The sequence below is a fragment of the Daphnia pulex genome, chromosome 5 (assembly GCF_021134715.1).
Source record: "Daphnia pulex isolate KAP4 chromosome 5, ASM2113471v1".
Taxonomy (NCBI): Eukaryota; Metazoa; Arthropoda; class Branchiopoda; order Diplostraca; family Daphniidae; genus Daphnia; species Daphnia pulex.
In genome coordinates, this window is record NC_060021.1 from 11,197,571 (window position 1) to 11,213,317 (window position 15,747).

General features: G+C 42.2%; 4 protein-coding genes across 6 annotated transcripts; all 4 read right to left on the reverse strand.

Moving 5' to 3' along the window:
* Window positions 1-477: 477 nt before the first annotated feature.
* LOC124194719 (peroxidase-like) lies at window positions 478-4,381 on the reverse strand. Its single transcript, XM_046589022.1, has 15 exons — window positions 4,227-4,381; window positions 3,552-4,127; window positions 3,266-3,486; window positions 2,995-3,171; window positions 2,733-2,926; window positions 2,455-2,644; window positions 2,306-2,380; window positions 2,122-2,244; window positions 1,872-2,028; window positions 1,630-1,786; window positions 1,480-1,557; window positions 1,325-1,417; window positions 1,057-1,249; window positions 845-950; window positions 478-649 (listed from the first exon to the last, which is right to left on the reverse strand). Exons 1-15 carry the CDS (start codon window positions 4,232-4,234, stop codon window positions 580-582), a joined length of 2,418 nt encoding a protein of 805 aa, XP_046444978.1. The 5' UTR covers window positions 4,235-4,381; the 3' UTR covers window positions 478-579.
* A 1,313-nt stretch (window positions 4,382-5,694) lies between these two features.
* Window positions 5,695-10,729, reverse strand: LOC124194724 (proclotting enzyme-like). 2 transcript variants are annotated; one of them, XM_046589029.1, is made up of 9 exons: window positions 9,986-10,729; window positions 9,524-9,776; window positions 8,917-9,015; window positions 7,787-8,419; window positions 7,399-7,481; window positions 7,207-7,319; window positions 6,847-7,121; window positions 6,604-6,743; window positions 5,695-6,480 (listed from the first exon to the last, which is right to left on the reverse strand). In XM_046589029.1, exons 2-9 carry the CDS (start codon window positions 9,591-9,593, stop codon window positions 6,325-6,327), a joined length of 1,569 nt encoding a protein of 522 aa, XP_046444985.1. In that variant the 5' UTR covers window positions 9,594-9,776; window positions 9,986-10,729; the 3' UTR covers window positions 5,695-6,324. The 2 variants fall into 2 exon arrangements, with proteins under 2 accessions (XP_046444985.1, XP_046444986.1); XM_046589030.1 differs by having other exon boundaries at window positions 9,524-9,772; window positions 9,986-10,383.
* A 472-nt stretch (window positions 10,730-11,201) lies between these two features.
* Window positions 11,202-12,550, reverse strand: LOC124194730 (adenylate kinase-like). Of its 2 annotated transcripts, XM_046589040.1 has the most exons (6): window positions 12,329-12,547; window positions 12,135-12,252; window positions 11,936-12,054; window positions 11,709-11,876; window positions 11,531-11,645; window positions 11,202-11,469 (listed from the first exon to the last, which is right to left on the reverse strand). In XM_046589040.1, exons 1-6 carry the CDS (start codon window positions 12,401-12,403, stop codon window positions 11,363-11,365), a joined length of 702 nt encoding a protein of 233 aa, XP_046444996.1. In that variant the 5' UTR covers window positions 12,404-12,547; the 3' UTR covers window positions 11,202-11,362. The 2 variants fall into 2 exon arrangements, with proteins under 2 accessions (XP_046444996.1, XP_046444995.1); XM_046589039.1 differs by having other exon boundaries at window positions 11,531-11,876; window positions 12,329-12,550.
* A 220-nt stretch (window positions 12,551-12,770) lies between these two features.
* On the reverse strand, window positions 12,771-15,632 carry LOC124194727 (solute carrier family 49 member 4 homolog). Its single transcript, XM_046589036.1, has 9 exons — window positions 15,120-15,632; window positions 14,900-15,053; window positions 14,664-14,835; window positions 14,291-14,605; window positions 14,096-14,222; window positions 13,846-14,035; window positions 13,716-13,780; window positions 13,534-13,648; window positions 12,771-13,454 (listed from the first exon to the last, which is right to left on the reverse strand). The coding sequence occupies exons 1-9, from the start codon at window positions 15,348-15,350 to the stop codon at window positions 13,291-13,293; spliced, it is 1,533 nt and encodes a 510-aa protein (XP_046444992.1). The 5' UTR covers window positions 15,351-15,632; the 3' UTR covers window positions 12,771-13,290.
* Window positions 15,633-15,747: the final 115 nt, after the last annotated feature.

Here is a 15,747-nt window from a genome sequence, read left to right on the forward strand (position 1 = left end):
TTACTGTTGACGCTGTTGGCTCCGTTCCTTTCCATCTCAAAGTAGAATCAGACAGTTCCGGCTTCCGGCGCATTTTTATTTTTTTTTCGAAGGAGTGGTATAGGTTTCCCCCACCCCCCTTTTTTTCGTGAGTGAACAATATCCTCGTTATTCTTGTAAGAAATGTTGGGTGCGTCTGTAAAAAAAATCAAATGGTTTTTGATTTCAGGTTGCGTATCTTTTGATCGAGTCTCCCATTATCGTGAATCGGAGGCGTAATTCGATGCTGTGAACATGGCGGTTAATCGGGCCCACCTTAGCATATATGGACCTAATGATTCCATCATTACCTCTATACGTCGATAATGACTGGGTGGAATAACATACTTTTCGAGTCTAAGACCCTGAAATCTGAGCTAGTGTATCGTTATAGGCCACACGATCCGGGTTGATTTAACACAAACCGCAATAAATCCATCGAGGTTTTTGATTTCGAAATAAAGTGTACGTGTGTGTGTGTGTGTATTGCGGGGGGATAATCAAAAAGTAAAACATTTTGATTTGAGGCACCAAAGAATCTGTAAATAATGAGGCGGTTTTTCATTCACGCCAGAGGCTCAAATCCAATTGCGCAATATCCGAAGATCCTTGGCACGGCCGTCGTCTGTTCCTATTTTTAGACAACAACAAAAAAAGAACCACACGTCAGTCGAATCAAATGCGAGGTGACACCCACGAGCATGTGAGCGTGTGTAGACACAATAGAGCGCAATCACACGCCAGATGATTGGCTAACAAAGGGTGGTGGTGGTGGTTGGGGGGGGAGATAGTCGGGAGTGTATATAATAACAACAAGTTGACTTACTGGACATCAGAGCGCAAGAAGGCGCTTGATTGGATGCCTTTTATGTCGTCGCCGTTATCGCAGAGGATCCGAGCCAGTGTGACTGAGCGTAAACTGGCCAGTTGCTCTATTTATATATAAGGGATAAGCGGAATAAAAGCCAATGACGCAATGCGATTAAACCGTGTGGGGAGAGAAAATGAACTGCTGATCAATTGTGTTGTGTAACTCACGCTGAGTGAATTTAGCCGTGGCTTCCTCGTAAAAGAGCCGATCACCGCGTCGTAATCGCGCAAACTGGTCGCCAATCAAACAGAGGAAAGTCGGACCCAACAAGGCCCCGTCGACGATGCGTTCAGACACGCCCCCGATGAACAGGTCGACGTCATCGATGCTGTTGTAGATCCGACTGATTTCTTGCACCACCTGATGGACCCAAACAAAAAAGATTGGGTTCACGCCCCTTAGCAGAAAAATTGTGAAGGGCTACGCTACACATACCCGTTGGTCGATAACGTCCAAAAGGTCCTGCCATTGATTAGCCCGCGGACGACCGCAAAGTTCCCGATAATCGTTATAGGGTGGTAGACCGTGCTGCAAGTAAATTCAGTTATCGATCGAAATAGTTTGAGTATTTAAATGAATTTAAATTTTACGTCTCTGCCGCGTTGGAGATTCAAGGCAATCAAATCCATGCCGAAACTTTGCTTGCCTTGGAAGAGTCGATTTTTGAGCTAAATAGAAATGAAGAATAGATTTAAAATTCTAATATTCGTTAATTCAATTTCGTCGAGATGGAATCGGACCTCGTCAGTGAAGGCTCTGTCCATCTTTTGAGCCGGTTGCATTAGTAATCCGCGCACCAAAGTATCCACGCCGGTGTCTTCGTACAGCTCAAACGGTTTCGATTGATGCTGGTGAAGCAAAAGGCTTTGTGTTTGACTACCAAATGCCGTGAATCCCCTATTCAAAGCGCGGTCAAATATATATTCAGTTATTTAAATTCGTCCAGCAACCCCGAAAATCCCATTTCGATGTATAGACGTACTCTATAATCCCCTGCACCAGACTGTGCCCGACACGGAAGGCTGCAGTTGCGAATTCGTTTGTTACAGTCGGGTTGATGTTTTGATCGTAAAGGTTAGTGGCCATGCCACTGCCGGGCGGCAGAGGCTTCAATTGGAATCTGGACATGTACGTGTCCCCTGCGATCGATATAACGTGCGTTATTTGATTAATGACTGCGGCTCTCATCAATCAAACTTGTTTCTTTCTGTTTGGGTCTTGTTTTGATATACCGAGGAAAATGGGAAGGAATTCGTTGTAAGTGATCTGCTGGATTTCAGCGCCGACGATCCTTCGGCTTTCTTGAAAGACGCGCTCGTCGTTCCAGAACGGATTGAGTTGCTGCAATGCGTCGGCTAATGTTTTATAGACAAGGGAATATTATATATGCGTGTCTTTTTAATAATAACTTTATACCAATTCTATTGTGTTCACGAACCCACACTGTGTGAATGACGGCCAGTTGGGGTTGTTCGTTGACACGGCCGTCACCTGGACGAGAAATAATAATTGAGACGGTCATTTGAAGGTTTCGAAATCACCACAGGGTTAAAATGAAGATAAACCTGCTCTGAAGCAGAAGCGCTGGCGAAGAAAGTCTGAACACTCTTCAGCCTTGACGGGGAGAAGCGTGTGACCCTGTATGGAGCGCTGGACAGTCAGACGGCCGCCGTTAAATTCCCTTAACTGGTTGGAAAGATCTTGACTCGAGCCGTAGACGGTTGACCCGTCGATAAATGCCGTGACTTGATTCAACTGTCGTCGTAAAAGTTGTTATCAATTCATCGATCGACGACAGAGAGAATGAAAACAAAATAGGGTTGTTGTTGATTATGCAATTTACCTGTTCCCTAGGCCCGAAAGTACATCCTGGCCGTGGGGCTGGCAAGGAGCGAACAAACTCCATGCATCGTTGATTGAACTGGGCGTAAAATGGGTCGTTGGGCGGGATGGCGATGGGAAAACAATCGGGGTGGCGTTCGGAAACATCGAGAAATTGGCCACTTCGACAGCAGGTGACACCCGATGAATTTTGCCCTGCACAATCATTTCAGCCGTTGAAATGGTGTCGTTAAATGATTGTTACAATTGTAAACTGATTTTACCGCGAACAATGGGCGAGTGAGTGATGTCGTGATCGAGGAACTGTCCCCATTGCATGAGCATCAGTGTCCATATTTCACTTTGACTGGAGCGATGGCTGGACTCGGTGAGAGACTGTGACACTAATCTAGCGCTGGGCAATTCGACGTCTCCCTCGGCCAATCTCGGAGTGTTAACACCTGTCACACATATGCGGAGAGAGGGGGGATAGAAAGTTAATTTATTTAGTCGCCCAGAAATGATGATGTGTCCATCTAGGGGGCTGTATTTTACCGTCTCCGTATTTGGGTGGGATAATTCGCTGGAGAGCGACGTTAATTTGGCCCCATTCAGGCCGCTGCTCGTTATTGCAAGAGCCGTCTATCGTGCGGAAATGTGACAGCTGAGACGGACATTGGACTTTTGGCCGGCAAGTGTCTGCTAAATCAGTCGACGAACTGGTTAATTGGAAGAATGGCAGGGCGAAACGGCCCTGATCTACCGTCAACATGTTTCTGTTGGATGACAAAGTTTTAAAATAGAATTGATTTAGATCTATATTATAGATTGAATCACTTACTGATTGACTAGCTGAATGGAGGATTCGAGGCCTTTGATGGCGTTGCTGCCGACTTGCAATGTCTGCTGACTGGTCGGGAACAAATTCAAATGGAAATTGACGGGAGTGTCTGGCTGGACGACGATTCGGTTGTCGAAAAGATTTTTCTCGAGTTCCACTCGCTGATCGACGACAACCAAAGCGGCCTGGACGGCATTTTGAATGTCTTGGGGTTTCAAGTCGGGAATGGGCACATCTGGCGGGCGGAAGAAGAGCGTTCCGGCCGTGGAGACGCCGCTCGTTTTCTGGTTGTCGCTTTCCGAATTGGGACAACAGACGCCGAAAACGGACGGCTGATTGGCCAAACGACACGGCGTTTGTTTAATTAAATCTGCCAATTGTGTGTACATGAAGAAACATTCAAACAATCGCTTGCAACGTCCTTTCTGATTCATGTGATTCGTGCAGGTCGCTCCTTCGTTCTGTTTCTGCGCAACTGGCCGGCTGATCAAGAAGGTCGTGTCACCTGGGAAAACGATCTGGCCAACGGAGACGTCGACGGCCAACAAAATTAGGACAGCCCAACATATCACCAACCTGCGCACAACAAAATCAAAAGGTAAGAACACACAATTTTTGAAATTCATTTCGTGATTTTATTGGCTGTGGGGGGATGAGAGTCGAAAAAATATTCACCTGTCCATGTTGAAGCTCAAAATGACACTGGGCAGAGGAGTTGAACGAGCACAGCAACCATTTCCCACTTTATTAATGTCTGCCCGGCAGCAGCCTTGAAAGTCAAAGTGTTGTGTGCCCACGAGATCGCCTTCACAGTCTCAGTAAGTTACGCGACGACGGCAGTGAAAGGAAACACACTGTGTATCTCTCTCTCGCATGACATCACTCCGACGATGCTTATTTTTTTCGGGAGCAATTATGTTATGTCTGTCGTGCCGTTGCCGGCAGCTGGAATGTTATAATTCTGGGCCGTTTTTTTGCTGTTGTTTGTTTTTTCGTTCGGTTTCAAAGTCAAAGACTTTCAATGGCCGAGAAGATCGTCGCGCAAGTTTCACCAACGTCACCTTCACACAATAGGTGGAGTTGCTGCCCGACGGACATAATTTTTTCGATTCTTTTTTCTTTCTTTTCTGGTACGACGAGCAGCAGCAGTGCACGCTAATGGTTCCTCGATCGCTTCGGGAGTTGCGCTCGAGTCAAGGGCGAAATAAAGGTAGAAAACAACATCACGGATCTGATGTTCACGATTGTTTGATTGCGCCATCGACGGGAGAGAGAAAACCCTTCCCGATAGATTTATTTCGTTGGTAGAATTTGTTTTATTTGGGGGGGTGATGCAAGGATTCTTTTTTATCTTTATGATGTTGAGGTCATCATCATCTTTTGCCGTCACCCATTTTCGAAGGTCCTGGGCGTTTTTCTTAAAAAACCAAATGAAAAATTATGCACAACGCAAATGTTGTGCTCGTGTGGAAGATAAAATAAATTGTGAGCCCGGACGCGCGGCGCAGATGAGAAAGTTGGCAACGTAAATCTCTTGGACAATGTGCATTCGCAATCTTATTCTGTAAGGAGGAAAACAATACAAAAGATGTTAACAAAATGCAAATAGAAACGTACGCGCCCCGCCTCGCCCGCTTATGTTTATTTTTTTTCCATTTGACCTGGCAGCGATTTTATTTTTATTATTTCGGTACGTTCTTCTTTTTCACGTTGGGAAAGTTGCTGGCTCTGATGGCAGTTTCTTCTTTGTGTCCGAGAGAAGAAGAATAAGTACCGAATTTCTCTTCTTATTTCTTTTCTCTCTCTCTTCTCTTTTGGAGCAACTTGTTATTGTTATTTTCTTTCTGTTATTATTATTATTGCGATAGTTTAAAAATGGAAATGAGTCAAATGACAATCTAAACAGCACCCGTCGAAATTTTTTTTCAAACTAAATATTACAGCCCCTGTAGCATCACCTGCGGTTTGCGTGACTAGTTGACCCACACCTGGTAACCTAGAATCGCTTTGACGTGATCATCCGACGCCAATGTTTTTTTTCCGTGCGAATGACGGGAAAATTGAATAACTAGAGAATTTTTCATCACAAAACCTTGAGGAGAGGAACCCCGCCAGGCAATAAATTTTGACGACATACAAAGGACAATTTTCGTCTTTTTTATTTATTTATTTATAGGAATAAATAAGTGAATGTATTCCGGCTTGTTTTCACTTTAAAACACACATCTCTTTTCTCTTTTTGTTTTGTTTTCGTTTTGGTTGTCCTGTATAAAAACTACATGTAGGGCGTCGTAATTCTTCGTCCGTGCGGGAGTCGTAAGGAATTAAGGGCGTGAGACGGAAGGGGGGAGAACACAAAAAAAAAAATACGGAGACGTGCACACACAGTGGTCAGCCATATAAAGTCAGTTAAAAATTTTTGTCTCTTTTTTTTTTGTTCTTAAACCTATTTCGATCATTTCTCCAAAAAGGCACAAATAGATATTTTTCATATTAAAAAATTTGGGAGGGAAAATTTTTTTCGTCTGCGCAGCAGAATTTGTTTTGTTTTTGGACACGATCCATCTCGTCGCCAAATTTTGTTTCACGCACATGGCTTGACAAGAGGAATTTTTGTTTTTGTTCGTTTTGTGTCTGGTCATTTAATAATATAAGAAAGAAATTAAAATTAGCAATTTAACAATGGGAGGGGGAAGAATGAGAAGAGAAAAGATTTTCTTTTTTTTTTTCTTTTTTAGTTTGTCGGAAACGGTCGTGAGTGAGATAATATTTTTCAAACAGCGTTGGCGTTGATCCAGTCCAGAAAGTGGGTGATGCGAGTGTAGACGCCCGGGAAACCAGGCTCGGCGCATTTGTTACCAAACGAGACGATGCCAACTTGGGTCCACGTCCCTTCGTTTTGTAACATCAAAGGGCCACCAGAATCACCCTGAAAACCAACACCGCAATCACGAAAAAATAAAAAGAATAAAAATTTAGGTTAGAGTTTCTTCCAGAGAAAAAAAAGAAGAAACGAAAAGGGAAACGGGGGAAAAAAAAAGAAGAAAGTTACCTGACATGCGTCTTTACCACCGTCCGCGTATCCAGCACAGATGAAGACGTCAGTGATGGGCTGCAAGTAAGCCCGGTCGCAGTCATCGTTGCGCCACACGGGCAATTGCACTTCCCGCAGCACGGTGCTTTCTCTCCCGCCTGATTGAAAGAAGATACCCCCATTATTATCAATGCAAAAAGAAGGTGCAATTCACGCCGTGCAACGACACGGCCGCAATAAAAAACACAAAAATGTTTTCACCGTAGTAAGTCGTTCCCCATCCGACGATCGTGGGTACCTGACCCACGAAACTTTCTGTCCGCTGCACGTTGGACGGCAGGCAAATGGGCTGGATGTAATCGCTGAAGCTGACGGGTCGCTCCAGTTTGAACAAAGCCAAATCGTTGTAGAAACCCGTGCCGGTGAACTGCGGATGAATTCGAATTTCGCTGATTTGGAAAATCTCGCTCTCGCCAGGATCGGTTGTCCGAAGGTTGTATTCGCCGAAACGGGCCGTGTACTGCGACGCCCGGAATCTTGATTCACGATCGGCAATTTCGTCAGTTATGTTGTTATTAAAGTGTGTCGCATATTTCAATATTGATAGAACGAGTGTAATACCTTTTTTGGCGACCGTCAAGGGTACAGTGGGCGGCAGTCATGATAAATTGCTCATTAATGAGGGTGCCACCGCACCAGAATTCAGTGCCTTTCGGCCCATTGAGATAAATGGCCTGCGCGTGATTTTTGGGGGACGAAAGAGATTGTTGTCAAATGTGTAATCAGAGATTCAATCAATCACTGTATTATTACCGTCATCCAAGGCCAAGCGCCTGGCTGAGACAATTCACCACCAACCACTCGAAAGGAAGAAACTTGGACTTGACCACATCGGCCTGTAAAAATTTAAATCAAACCAAATTAAAATCCAATCGACAACTTTCATTTTGCTATTTGAGATTGGCTACTTTTCTACAATGGGTCAATGGTTATCGACTAGTAATTATTAAATTGGTGCACATACCTACCAATTACATTAACTGTTACATGTTGCTGTTAGAAGATACAAAAAATTCCCACCCATTGTTAAGACGATTGATAAAGTGAACGAGACAATATTGAAAATGCCGCCATAATTTGTTAGTCAAAATTTGTAAGAATATAATAACCCCCGGGGGATGCAGAAGGTAGATACTAGTACCTTTAGGTTGTACGCCCTGAGATTGCGAGCCTGAGCTGACGATGGGATTGAGGAAAGTTTCAAACGGACGAGTTGTTGTCGGAGCAAAAGTAACCGGAGAAGTGAGCGAATCGTAATCGATCGTTGTTGGTCGTTTGGTTGTCGTCGTGGTGGTAACCCGATTGTTGTTGTTGTTGTTGTTATTGTTGTTGTTACTTCCTCCGGCCAGCTGGTTGATGATGGCGACCAGGGCGTTGTTGCCGGGTTTGGATTCTGGACAGCAAACGCCAGGAACGAAAAGGCTCTGGAAACAAATCGACTTGCGCAAACTGTCCAGCTGAAGCAACAAGGCTGGACAGCTACCTAAATCACGACACTGTCCTCGCCCTCCGTCCGGTGTCGTGCAAGGTCTGGTCGAAGAAGATGAAGTGGTGATTTTGGGCGAGTCCGTACTGCTGGGCAGAGCAATTTCGACGCTGTTTCCCGAGCTGATCTTCTCCGCCGTTGCCCCAGTGTTGGTGGATGAAGCGCCGCCTTGATTTCCCCCAGTGGCCAAAGGCAACAGGTGACTCAACGTCAGTTTGCCAATTTGAAAAAGGGTGCTTCCGAGTCCTCGTCCATCGCGATGTTGCGGATCCTCGTCGGTGCTGGCGACTGAATAATTGGACGGATTTGGATGCTGATGATGTCTCTCAAATACAACGTCACTCTCTCTCTTCCAACATTTTAAAGACTTAAATAATAACGGAACTTATAACGGAAAGTCGAGTCGTGAAGCCAAAGTTGCCTATATTATGCAAAAACCAACCCAAAATCAAAGCGTGTGCGAGCCATTGAACGCTAGTCAGTGCCGTTAGTCTTTTTTTTCAGTTAGAACAAGTCTCGACAGATTGGTGTCCATGCGGTCGTTTGTGTTGGTCCTGACTGGCGATTCGTTACAAATGTTTAATGGAAAGAGAAACAGGTGGAGAAAAGCGTGCGTGGAGTGAATCAGTAATCAACTTTCGTTGTGCGGTGCGCAAAAAAAAATAAGTCGGTCGCTAGTCTACAGTCTTACTAAAAATCTTTCTACAGGTGTAGTAAAAACTCAAAACTGCGTTTTCTCAAAAAGGGGGTCCGAATTAGACGTGGCCGTAAAATGTTTAACTCACTTGTCGTCGTCGATACAGCTGCGGCTGCGTCTTCCTCAACGCTTTGCCTCTTGACTCTCTCAATCAACTGGGTCACACGTTGAAGTCGTCCGTCGGTTTCTAGTCAAATAACATTAGAACAAATGTAGTAGGAGTTATTTTTAAGTTTAGCACTTTGATCTACTCTCTCGTTCTCCGAATGGGGAAAGTGTGCATTCGCTTAAACATCATTCAAACAACCTCAAGGCTCCGTTGAGGGAAAACCCCAAAACTAAATTCACCGAGAAAGAAGGGACTTGACGAGGCTTCTTTTCTGTTTTTCTCTTGTTTCGCTTCGGGGTCTATTCTGTCTAGATCCGTTTCAGGTCAACTCACATTCAGTGAAAGTTTCCCATTTTCCAAAGAATAGATCTCGAAGTAAATAACAAAACAAAAACATTAATACAATCCGGATCCGGATGGAACTCTCACTCGTTGCGACATCGCCCGTTTCGTCAGCATTTCTCAGTAAATTAGTTGCAGCTCGTGATTCAATCAATCTTTCTTTTTTCCCCTCGCCATCAACTTTTTGTTTTGATCACTTTCCAACAAGAGCGGATTACGGAACAAATTCGGGGTAAATGTTTACCTGTCACAGCCGCTAGAGTGACTGCGGTGGCGGCGGCCAGTAAAATCAGAATGGAGCTCCGTAATTTCATGATCGATGTGGTGGAAATGTTTGCCAATCGAAGAGAAGCAAGAGATCTGGATGCCAAAGATGTCTGAAACAGAGTTAAACAAGTGGTCGAGTCTTCCAAATCACGTCTGCAGCAGAGGTCAGCCAACAGGTAAAACGGCCCACGGTGGAAAAAGTGGGGAGAAAGCGCGACTTGACCTACTGACTGGATTCCGTCCACATCAGAAAAGGGCAAAACGAAATAAAAGAAAAAAACACGTTTCATCAATAAAAAGCGAAAAGCGGACACCGTTTCACTCTCTGCCTCATCTACGTGTGAACGTCGCTAAACTTGTACATATGCAATTTGTTAGAATAATAAGCAGATGACATGGCGATTGACAGGAGGCAGACGACAACAAATGAAGAACGTACCGGTTTGTTTTGATGGCAGTCACTGAAGACAAATTGGGCGATGACCTAGTTGACCTATTCACGTGATTCAAACACTTGACAGAAAGACTTGTTTCCCCCTTTCGTATAACGCAGGAATCACTTGTACACGACCCAAGTAATAGACTTGAAAACAACTGCAATCAAGTTCACTTTGAATATAAAAAGAACTTTTTTGGGGCGACAGCACAGACTCTGAAAGGTAAACCCTTTTCCCGGCAGTCACAATGTGTGTCCCGTACCTGCAACTGCTGCAGACTGACTCGTGCCAGAGGAGAGGGGTACCTATCGATGACTTGGTTAATCAGCGTGCGGCGCGGAGAGCTCCCTCTCCTCCCTTTGCGTACACTACGTAAGGGGGGAAAGATTCTGCTTATGTTTTCTCTCGGACGGCGGGGGCCGGCAGTTGGACGGGGGAGGGGGGGAAAAGAAAGAAAAAGGAGGAGAAGACTCTCGGCTGCATTTGACCTACATTAACAGGCGGGAGAGCTTGGTGGGGAGCGGATATGGAGAAAGGAATGAAAACTGTAGAAAAAAGGTGTACACTAGGAGGTGGGATGATGGGACCGGAGGGTGGGGAGGAGGCTTAAAGAAGGTGTATACATGACACAGGTAGAGAGGAACGGAGAAAGTGCGCGCCATCGAGTAACATTCACTACAAAACCGAAAAAATGGAGAAAGCCAGCGAAAACCAGCCTCTTTTCTCTTTCTCTTTGTTTTCTCTATCAGGAGAAAACTTTTCTCAACGTTCAAGCATTTAGAAACAGATCCCTTCCGACAAAGGAAATTTTTTTTTTAACTCAATTTATCTCATAGATTCCATATGCAAAGCGAAAGAATGCTGCCGTAGAATATTCAGAGCAGAAGAACGATGAGTTTCGACGAGTTAAAACATTTGCTGTCGATTATCATCTGCTGTTTAGAATAACTTTTAGAAAGATCATTTGCAAGAGAAATCCTGCGTCCTTGGTGATTTCCCAGTTTTACCAACCCGGGCATACCGGTTTTCCCAAAGCCACTCCCGTACATTGCCTTTCAGAAATCAAGACGTCAACCTCGGTTACATTGGGAAAATAAAAGTGCTTTCACTTTCACTTTTCTTGCCCCAATGTTGCGCAGAATTCTGATGAAAGATGACGAATCAAAACCGGATGAAACCATTAACCCCGGACAATATTCCCTAAAATTTAAAATCTGATTGTCAACAATTACAGGCGAGCCTGGTATTTATTTTTTTTAAATCCCCCCAAAACTGAAATAGTCATTACACTCTACTTCTATAGTGCACTTTCATTTCCAAAAGTCGTTTATAAACTGCAACATGATCAATTTGGTATAGAGTCGATAAATACTCTAGCCCTAGATGAACATGACCTTGTCTTTAGACTTGGCACCAGAGAAAATTTTCTCAATATTTCTGAAGACTTCATGAGACGATAACGAAGCATCAACCCTCGTATGGATCCCTAGAAAGAATGTAGAATACGATAAACAATGCTAGAAAGATAACATGTCATCTCCATATACCCTTTTTGGAGTAATAGTCGACCAGTGGCGAAGTCTGTTGGTGGTACGACACCAAGCGTTTCGTCAAAGTTTCAGCATTATCATCCGAACGGCGAATCAATGGTTCTCCGGTGACCTTGATGCATTTAAATGGATTAATATTTTTAGTTAAAGAAAAAAAATCTATTATTTGAATTACATCATCAATCATTGGTTCTTTGGGAGGGTGAAATTCTTCGTGGTAACTACGACCGCTTGCTGAATGAATCATTCGTCCACAAATACGGCGTACCAATAGACTATCATCTATCCCAAATTCAATGACAGAATCCAATTTCTTCTTACGTTCAGAAAGAAGACCATCCAACTGCAAGTTGAAATATTTTTAGTAAAACTGTTAGATCATGCATCAAAATTCAAAAATACCTTTTCTGCTTGGACCACAGTGCGAGGAAAGCCATCAAGTAGGAAACCATTTTTGCACTCAGGTTTTGAAAGGTTTGCATCAATGAGATTCACGACCAGTTCATCACTGACTAAAAGTCCTGAAATATTGAGTTAAGAAATTGGTTTTAGTGACATATTATCAGTTTTAAGTAAATTTCTTTGGTTATCTTCTTCAAACCTTCATCCATAGTCTTTTTTAAAGTCTTTCCCAAATCTGAACCTGAGGCTACTTCAGCACGCAGCATGTCACCAGTGGCCAAATGGCAAACACAATACTTCTCTTTAAGACGAGGGGCCTACAAATTATAATTAAACATCATTTTGAGCTGAAACGAAACTCGTATTTCATGGGCATTGATTTTTATGTTTTACCTGAGTTCCTTTGCCGGAGCCAGGTGGTCCCAAAAGAATTGCATTGATTCCAACGCTACCTTTTTGATCCGCCATTATTGTTGATCCTTTCGCTAATCTTTATAATTTGAAGTCACGAGTTATCACTTTAGAGCAGAAACAGAACTCTGCTGGTGTCAACTATTAGAAAAATCACCTCATCAAAGAACGCAGATGAAGCACTCGAAGCAGACGATGCAAAAAAGTTTTGGCAACCGCAACCGTAGTCCGTAGCGCAATTTATTTAATTTTAATTTATTTTTTAAGAGCAAGTGATGTAGCTAGAAATTATGTATGAAAAACATGAAAAAATATTACTTGTTGTTGTTGAACGCTATGTGGCTGAAATTGTAACATTTGAGAAGAAACGCTATAGCTAACGCTATCGCGCAGGTTAAATAGGATTAATTCGTAAAGGCAGGAGCGGAATTAGATTTCTGTATTTGTTTCTGGATTTCTTTGAGATCAATACGTCATATTGGAATATAGAGGAAAAAGTTACTTATAAATAAAGCCTCGTTTTTTTAGGTGTTTTCTCTGCTGGTATTAGTTAAAGAAACCACACAACTGCTTCTTAAAATTCGAATCGAATATGAGAGGAAAACAACTAAAGAAATTAACATTGGCTGACTGAACGAGACCAACAGACGGATAGGGGTCTCAAAGGATCAATATGCACTCTTTTCTAGACATGTATACAACCAACAATGATCAACATGGAACAATACAAAAAGCAACAAGGAAAATATGGCGTATAGTAAATAATATAAATACAGCTAATTTTCACCTATTCAATTGCACTAGATTTTACGAAGTCACATAGCATTGCCTCACGAAGCATAGAAAAGAACGAAATATTCTAATAACAGACAAAATTGTGTACAAATAATAACTCCATGAGGACTATTTTAGTGGAATGATTAGCGCATATTAAATACGTGAGATCAAATTTCGTCGTTATAACCTAACGTGGAATTTATCAATAAAGACTTGTCTTCAACGCATTCTTTGTCTAAGCTACTGCGACGGTATTCTTCTTTCGCCATGAACACAAAAGGTAGTGAAACGGCAGGTGCAGCCACCAAACAATAGTTCATCCACGTGACACCTAAGCAAAGTACAAGGAAATGGTTGCAAAATAGTCGATTTGTTATTTTGAATTATTCAGTTTTAATTAATAAAACTACCTATATCCGGGATGAAGAAAGCAAAAAGGAAAAGTGCTCCAATGAGATTGTATGTGCAAGACATAAACCCGCCCACTACTGTCTCATCTACAGGGAAGGCCAGCTCAACTGCCAGCTTAACGTTATGGTTATTTATTAATTAAATTATTTTTTATTTATACGTTAAAAATTAAATGACCAACCTCCATGAAGAGAGGTGAGGCTGCATAATTAGCACAGGAACCAACAATGACAGTGGCGTACAATACTGAAGAAAAAACCTTAAAATTAGGATTGTAAGTTCAGAATAATACTTGGACGCTATTTTCTCACGATATGCCGAGGGTTCGATCATTGCCAGGCACATCATGGCCAGGACGGTGAACGCAATCGCCGAAACAATTAACAGCACGGTAATGGTTTTCTTCATGTGGCCAGCAAGGTAATCTGTCAGCCGGGCTATCACCAACGCGAGGACGCAACTGGCGACAATTGCCCAAAAACCTAGCCAACCGCTTTGCACCTACATGAATAAGTGATTGGTAATAACAAAAATGTCAAGGATGAAAGATTTTCTTAAAACCTGATTTAAATTAAGTGCCTCCAGATTAACATTCATCTCGATCATGACATTCATTACACCAAGCCACACTCCCAAGACTCCTTGTGACAAACTAAAGGCTGCTGTCAGCAAAAGAACCTCTCGATTTCTGTTGACGAAAAAGTCACCAATTTAAATAACTAATTTTAAGATATGTAAAACTTTAAATCAACATACTTTAAAATTTGGAGAAATCCTTCTTTGATGTTTAAACGTTGAACTGTTGAGGTCAAGCTTGGCGGAAGACTAGGTTTTGATGGAAAGTAAACCACAACGCAGAAGAAAAGAATTGCACAAATCAAGGCCTCGGCATCCATTAAGTTTAAAATGTCGTTCCTCAATAGTCTGACATTGCTTTTTGTGATTGTTTTGTTATTTGAAAGATCTGGCTCCCGAACCAATAGAGGACCTAAAAGGAAGCCTCCCGCATTTCCCAATTGATTGAAAACACTGCTAATCCCTGTAGCAGTGGTTCTTTCATTAGGGGGAAACCTACATGAGAATATTTAGCTAATTGCCTCAGACAAATTAATAATATAAGGTAACTTACCAGTGGGAAGATAATGCAGGGGGAACAGCACACAAGACTATTCCAGCTATTCCATTAAAGTTAGCTCCAGAATGAGCCATCCATGTAAAAATGGTTTCATTCATTGATATGCATCGGATTGAAGTACCAAATGCCATGAGTAAAGCACTAACCATCATGCCAACTCTTAATCCTTTATAAAACAATATTTTTAATCAAACAGAAAGAGTAATATAGAAGGACTTAAAAACAAATACCATATAGATCACAAAGCCAGATTAGAGGCACTGTAAAGATGACAAATGTTATTGTACCCCAATTTCCAAATAAGGCTATGGTTTTAGCATCCCAGCTAGGGAAAGCTGTGAGTGAAGATTCAGCTATTGGTCCCCATGTATTCCAAACCGTGCACTAGAAAACAATTTGGATAATTCAGTGTAAATGCTTATTTTATGCAAATTTTTTTATATTTTTAACCTGCATGAAAGATAATGAGGAGAATAGACCTAAGATAAACCATCTTCGTTTATACACTTTCAAAACTACTTTCTTGGATGAGATGGAAACAAGACTATTGTCCAGAACTGCTACATCTTTCCCTGAGTAGAGACTGGTATCATCCGATTCTGAAAACTCTTCAGAGCCAACACTGGCTAAAAGTATCCGGACTTCAGAATCTGATGCATAATCATTTTTGCCCTCCACCATGATGAAGCAATCAAGTTGATGATGGCCCACAGTCCAATGCAAAGAAAATTGCAATGTTATCACAAACAATGACTTAGATCTTGTTAATCTTCCTAAAACAATTAAAGCAATAAAACAGATTAGCTCTCAAATTTAGAAATCATTCTGATGGATTTGTATGTGTTTTGAAATCAACAAGTTGATTAAATACTGATTTGTTGTTTTCTATATTTGAAACACTTCCAGGTTTAACTCAATCAGATAAATATAATTCGTCTGCTACTCTGCTAGATATTTCAATCGACTGCTAGTATCGATGACGCGGGTAATTTGAACCGGATTGACAGTGTTGTAATTGATATCGAGAATTGCATAAATTTGTTTAAAACTTTGCTAACAAGAACTGCTATTTTTTTAA

Excerpts from the sequence above, each read along its gene's own strand:
- LOC124194719 (XM_046589022.1), bottom strand. Across the intron at positions 1,558-1,629 it reads ACAGAGCCTTCACTGACGAG|CTCAAAAATCGACTCTTCCA; the intron begins GTCCGATTCCAT and ends ATTTCTATTTAG. Across the intron at positions 951-1,056 it reads CACGGCTAAATTCACTCAGC|AGCAACTGGCCAGTTTACGC; the intron begins GTGAGTTACACA and ends ATATATAAATAG.
- LOC124194724 (XM_046589029.1), bottom strand. The coding sequence starts at position 9,593 with ATGAAATTACGGAGCTCCATTCTGATTTTACTGGCCGCCGCCACCGCA. Across the intron at positions 9,016-9,523 it reads CACTCTAGCGGCTGTGACAG|AAACCGACGGACGACTTCAA; the intron begins GTAAACATTTAC and ends TTATTTGACTAG. Across the intron at positions 6,481-6,603 it reads GTGGTAAAGACGCATGTCAG|GGTGATTCTGGTGGCCCTTT; the intron begins GTAACTTTCTTC and ends GTTGGTTTTCAG.
- LOC124194730 (XM_046589039.1), bottom strand. The coding sequence starts at position 12,403 with ATGGCGGATCAAAAAGGTAGCGTTGGAATCAATGCAATTCTTTTGGGA. Across the intron at positions 11,877-11,935 it reads CTGTGGTCCAAGCAGAAAAG|TTGGATGGTCTTCTTTCTGA; the intron begins GTATTTTTGAAT and ends TTCAACTTGCAG. Across the intron at positions 11,470-11,530 it reads CGACTATTACTCCAAAAAGG|GGATCCATACGAGGGTTGAT; the intron begins GTATATGGAGAT and ends CATTCTTTCTAG.
- LOC124194727 (XM_046589036.1), bottom strand. The coding sequence starts at position 15,350 with ATGGTGGAGGGCAAAAATGATTATGCATCAGATTCTGAAGTCCGGATA. Across the intron at positions 13,781-13,845 it reads GATCGAACCCTCGGCATATC|TATTGTACGCCACTGTCATT; the intron begins GTGAGAAAATAG and ends TTTTTTCTTCAG. Across the intron at positions 13,649-13,715 it reads CCTCACCTCTCTTCATGGAG|CTGGCAGTTGAGCTGGCCTT; the intron begins GTTGGTCATTTA and ends CATAACGTTAAG.